We start from the raw sequence: 6000 nt of genomic DNA on the forward strand, positions 1-6000 counted from the left end.
CGTGATATATTTTTCTGTTTTTCTATGCAAAAATGCACTTCGTGACTTTTCTAATGACCCAATAGACAGTGGTGATGGTTGTACACCACCATAAATGTACTTAATGTTACTGTACATTTAGAAATGGTTAAAATGGTAAATTTTACATGACACATATTTGACCATGATTTCTAAAATTCCATAGCCTCCAAAAAACAAACAAACAAACCAAAAATAATCCATTTCAAATCCCATGAAATCATGCTTACCAGGGTATCATCATTCTGGTCTCCAAACATCTCCTTAAAAATCTTGCCAGGATCAGGAATGGGAGGGAATATAATGATCTTGAGCCTTTAAGAAAACAGAGACATTTGGGATCAAACCTCAGTCCACAGGAGCATCCCACTTAAATACAGCCATATTAAAAGAAGGCATGGACAAAAGACATGGTACTACACCTTTTGTGACAAGGCAGTTGTGAAGAAATTTCTATACTAGGTTATTAGAAATTGATATCTGAAGACCATCAAGTTTGGGTGGAGGAAATGACCCAACCGATGAGCAAATTAATTGAGCCCTGTCATTTAAATAATGATGGTACTGTAGTTTTAATAGACTGAATGGGAGTTTGTTACATTTAATTTTGGAAAAAAATATAATAATCTGAGAACAGGGTGCATTCCTTTGGCATTTTTCTACCTCTTTTCTCTTCATTTTTGAATCATATGGTGCCCTTGGGTAGGCCTGCCTCAGCTCCTGGGTTGTCTCCCACTGGTGTGCCCCAGGGTTCAGCCTTCTTTTCTATCTCATTCACTTTATTGATAGCCTCTTCGCCTTAGGGCTCTAAATCCATTTATATGCCAAAGACTCCCAAATTACATCGCTTGCCCAAACCTGTCCCTTAAACTCTAGATTCCTGAGTACAATTGCCTATATATATATTTTTTATTTTAGAGAGATATTTGCTATAGGGTTCTTGTACTTGCCAGAAGAGACAGAGACAGACAGAAAAGCAAGAAATCATCCTCCAGGGGGGATGGCCATGCAGCAATCTCTTCTCCGTTCTCCTCTTGGGATTCTGGGCACGCATGCACACACACACCTGGCATGAATTTTAAGCCACCAGGTCCAAGTCTCAAACTGGGGTGGACTACGTGGGAGTCCAGCAACATAACCATTATGGCACTTGCTGGTCCCTATAATTGCTTATTTGACATCTCTACTTGGAATATCTAACAGGTATCTCTAACCTAATAGGTTCAAAACCAAAGTCCTCACAGTTCCCTTAAAGCCAGTTTTTCTCATAGTCTTCTCTGTCTCAGTAAATGGCACCAGCATTCACTCAGTTGTACAAGTCAAAAATCTAAGCAGGAGCCTTGAATCTTCAATGTCCCTCATACCTCTACAGACAGATAAGCAGTTAGCTGCTAGGAGCAACTCTTATCAATTCTATTTTCAAAATAAATCTCACACCTGACCACCTTCTTACTATCCCCATTGAACACCCCTAGTATAGGCCACCCTCACCTTTCTTCTAAGACACTACCTGTCTCCATTCTTACACAATTTAATTTTTTTTTCTTTTTTTGGAGAGGTTTTCGCTATAGGGTGCATGCGCTCGCTAGACAGAGAGACAGAAAGCGAGAAATCACCCCCTGGGGGGATGACCACGTTGCAGTCCCTTCTCCTCCATTCTCCTCTCGGGATCTTGGGCACGCCCGCACATATGTACCTGGCATGAATTTAAGCCACCGGGTCCAGGACTCGAACCGCGGCTGACTACATGGGAGCCCAGCGACATAGTCATTACACCAACTGCTGGTCCCAATAAGTCAATTCTTCACTTAGCAACTACAGTGATCTTTTATGATCAAGCAAATTAGGTTTTATCTCTCCCCTCCTTAAACTCGCCGAGGTTTTCCACCATGCTTAGGATAAAAATTTGGGTTCTCTGCCACAGCCTGCATGTTCTGGCCACCAACCTCTCCACACTCATCTCCTGCTACTCTCCCCCGTGTATGCTCTACTCCAGCCAGACACACCAAGATCTCAGCCTTGGGGCCTTTGCGCTTGCTGTTTTCTTGGCCTGGAATGCTCTTTTCTCAATTATCCGAATGGCTCACTCCTTTAACTTTGAGTCTCTTTTCAAATATCACTTTCTCAGAGAGGCCTCCCAGGCCATGTACATAAAATGAACCTCCTGTCATTTCCTAGTGCTCCCTCAACCTCATGAACTTTACATCTCACTTTACATAGCATTATACACACACACACACACCCACACACACACACACCCACACACACACTGTGTGGTTCAAGTCCTGGACACATTGAAAGAATGCTGAAATAATGATAAAAATATTGGTTCTGGACCCTGCTGAGTGACCTTATTCCACCCACAGATATTTACTGCAAGGGACCAGCAGTTAGCGTAACGGCTATGTCGCTGGACTCCTACGTAGTCGACCACAGTTCGAGTCCCGGACCTGGTGGCTTAAACTCACGCTGGGCGCGTGTGTGTGTGTATCCCAAGAGGAGAATGAAGGAGAAGGGTTTGTGGCGTGGCCACCCCTCCTGGGGGATGATTTCTTGCTTTCTGTCTGTCTCTGTCTCTGTCTGGCGAGCGCACGCACCCTATAGCAAAAACCTCTCCAAAAAAAGAAAAAAAAAAAGATATTTACTGCAAGAGCAAATAGCAGTCCCAGTAATGAGATCAAGAAAGTAAAATGTTCTCAAGGAATGAGTACGATATATTAGTGACACCTGGTGAAGCGCTCTTTCCTACAGCCTGCTTTGCATTAATACCAGTAATATAGTTTCCACTTCTAAAACTTCATTTCAAGAGCTACTTACCAACTGCTGATAAATTAGGGATCTGAAGGAGTGAAGTGTTCAGCAGTGCTAAACGCACATGAAGGAGCAGTGCTGGAGAAGACCCTGGGAAACTCATCCAACACTCGCCTCACCAGAAAATGGCATATGATAATCCCTCTTTGCCATATCATACTACCAGGAGCCATGTATGGCCAAAATGCTTCTAATACACTGGACAAGCAGAAAACATGAGCACAAAGAGGAACAGCCACAGCAGCCAGGCTAGCAGAAACCGCAAAGCCTGTCCAAGAAACTGCCTTACCTTTTTAAGTAAAGCAGAAGGACTATGACTGCACCTGCAACGATGACTGGAATCAGGAGTAACATGATTATGTACAAGGTGGAATTGGGCTTCTCACCTGGGAAGTGGAAGGCAGAGAGACATGAAAATAAAATCCTATCAAGATAAACAACAATTCTGTTAGCTAAAGGGGATCACAATGATTTCTGCCCCTTCCCTCCATCTATTTTACAAAACTCTTCAGTTCTCTTATTTTCTGTTGTCTTAATAGTTTCTTTCTAAAAAGTCCTATCCTAGTGTCTGAAATTCCCTGGATGAGCAAACACCTTAAGTATTATCAGGATGTCTTATCTAGTTTCAGACTATGAACAAGTGTGTTAGACCTATTAAATATGCTACCTCATTAACAGTGATTATCTTTTCTAATTGGTTACTTAACCACTACTAAAATGCTTGAAATCATCCTCACAACTACCACTATGACTATTCCTAAGTGAGCACCGACTATATGTCTGATACCGTAACTAGGTGCTTTTACATGCTTATATTGTATCTGTGCTATTATATCTCCCATGTATACAGATGAGAAGGGAAAGGCTCAGAGAGGTGTAACAACTTGTCCCCAGGAGTTTAGTGCCTCAAATACATCACTGTCCAATTCCAAAGCCCGCCTCACTATATCTAACACATAGGTATTTGTCTATTTGTTTGTCTTTCCTACGGGGGCTTGGACATACAATAAGCGTCATCAGGGCACCATTGTTTTGGGTAGCCTCTAAGATTACCCCAAGTGATTCCTGCTTCTTGATATTAATATCCTATGCAATTCCTCCCGCTTGAATGTGGGCTGGATTAATTGACTCTCTTCTAAATAAAAGAACAGGGACTAGTACATGGTGTACAGGTTGGGGCTACTGGATCCCACATGGCTGACTGTGTGGTTCAAGTCCTGGACCTGGCAGCCTGAAACACACGCCAGGTACGTGTGCATACCCCAAGTCCTGAGAGGATGATAGAGGAGAAGGGACTGCGGCATTGCCATCCCCCCGGTGCAGTGACATCTTACTTTCCCTCTGTCTCTGCTTCTGTCTCTCTCTGGTGAATGCACACACCCTACACCAAACTAAAAACTGTAATAATAGAACAGAGGCAGTGACAGGATGTCATTCTCAAGATTAGGTTATAAGAGTCCATGGCTTCCAGGGAACCAGCAGTTAGCGTAATGGCTATGGTCATTCTCAAGATTAGGTTATAAGAGACCATGGCTTCCATAGCTCTCTCATTCTTTCTCGCTTGGATTTCTCACTTGAGGAAGCCACGTTCTATGTTAGGAGGTAGCTCTAATGGGAAGTCCAACTGGCAAGGAACTAAGGGAAGTATCCATATTAGTTTCCCAGAGTTCTTAAAACAAATTACCACAAACTGGGTGACTTAAAATCCAAAACCTTATTCTCTCACAGTTCTGGATGCTAGAAGTCTAAAATCTAGGTACTGGCAGGGCCATGCTCCCTCCGAAATCCCTAGAGAAGAATCCCTCCTTGCTTCTTTCTCACTTATGTTGGCTTCTGGGAATCCTTAGTGTTCTTTACCTGTAGCTGCCTCCCTCCATTCTCTGCCTCCTCCTTTTATTTTCTTTTATTACCAGGGGGTGCATATGCTCAGCAGAGTGAAACAGAGAGAGAGTTTAGAAAGAGAGAGAGAGGAAGCTCCCCAAAGGGTCATAGTCCATGAACCCCTTTCCTTTACTTCTCTGCCCCATCAGGATTTTGGGCAAACATGCACGTACACCCAGCATAGTTTTTCAAGCCAGCAGAGCCAGGATTCAAACCACAGTTGATCATGTGGGATCCAGCTCCTAATGCACAGCTCTTAATCACTGTACTATAGGGCCAGCCCATGTGCCTCCTTCACATGGCATTCTTCTCTGTATATCTCTGTGTCCCCTCTCCTCCTCTAAGGAAATCAGACTGAGGTCCCACTAATCCAGTATAACATCATCATAAATTGATTACATCTGCAAAAGCCCTATTTATAAATAAGATCACATTAGTAGGTACTAGGAGTTACAATTTAAACATATCTTTTCAGGGGACACAATTCAACTGGCAATAGCCTCCAGCCAGCAACAGTGAGGAACTAAATCTTTCCTTTGTTTTTCGTTTTGTTTTGTTTTTTAAAGGTTTTTGCCACAGAGTTCATGTACTTTCCAGAGAGAGACAGAGAGAAGGAAAATGAGAAATCATCCCCAGTGGGGATGGCCATGCTGCAATCCCTTCTCCTCCATTCTCCTCTCAGGATTTTGGGCACGCACGTACACGCACCCAGCATGATTTTCAAGCTGCCAGATCCAGGACTGAACCACAGTCGGCCATGTGAGAAATCCAACACCTTAACCACCCTGCCATGGGCTGACCGCAGCAACTGAGGCTTTTCAACAACCACATATGTGAGTTGGGAAGTGGATTCCTCATTCCTAGCCAAACCTTCAAATTATAGACTGCAGTACGTTGTCTTCTGGCATTGTGCCATCTACAGACTTGATCATGCCTGTCTTCTATATTTTTGTTCAGGTTGTTAATAAAGATAGAGATGGGATAACACCATTTGGATTGAGATTTTCCGAAGTGCTGTATACTGCAAATTAACCCTGGGTGATTTGACAGTAATTGAACAGAAAATAAAAGTTGAATTGTAAATATTCTTTGTCTGACATCAAGAAAGCATGATGGGGGAACCAGCAGTTAGCGTAATGGCTATGTCGCTGGACTCCCACGTAGTCGACCGTGGTTCGCGTCCCGGACCCGATGGCTTAAAACTCACGCCGGGTGTCTGTGCGTGCGCGGCCAAGATCCCGAGAGGAGAATGGAGGAGAAGGGATTGCGGCGTGACCATCCCCCCTGGGG

At 43.5% G+C, this 6000-nt stretch overlaps 1 protein-coding gene across 1 annotated transcript in view; it reads right to left on the reverse strand.

Annotated features, from left to right (window-relative positions):
- IL13RA1 (interleukin 13 receptor subunit alpha 1) overlaps positions 1 to 6000 on the reverse strand; it is a 76647-nt gene that overhangs the window by 20738 nt on the left and 49909 nt on the right. The window contains exons 12-13 of the mRNA XM_006168286.2: positions 3119 to 3215; positions 249 to 333 (exon numbers count right to left, since the gene is read on the reverse strand). Of these exons, the coding sequence (XP_006168348.1) occupies positions 249 to 333; positions 3119 to 3215 (182 nt within the window). The remainder of the gene's footprint in view (positions 1 to 248; positions 334 to 3118; positions 3216 to 6000) is intronic.

This window comes from Tupaia chinensis, unplaced genomic scaffold (genome assembly GCF_000334495.1).
Source record: "Tupaia chinensis unplaced genomic scaffold, TupChi_1.0 Scaffold145659_1, whole genome shotgun sequence".
NCBI classification, from domain to species: domain Eukaryota; kingdom Metazoa; phylum Chordata; class Mammalia; order Scandentia; family Tupaiidae; genus Tupaia; species Tupaia belangeri.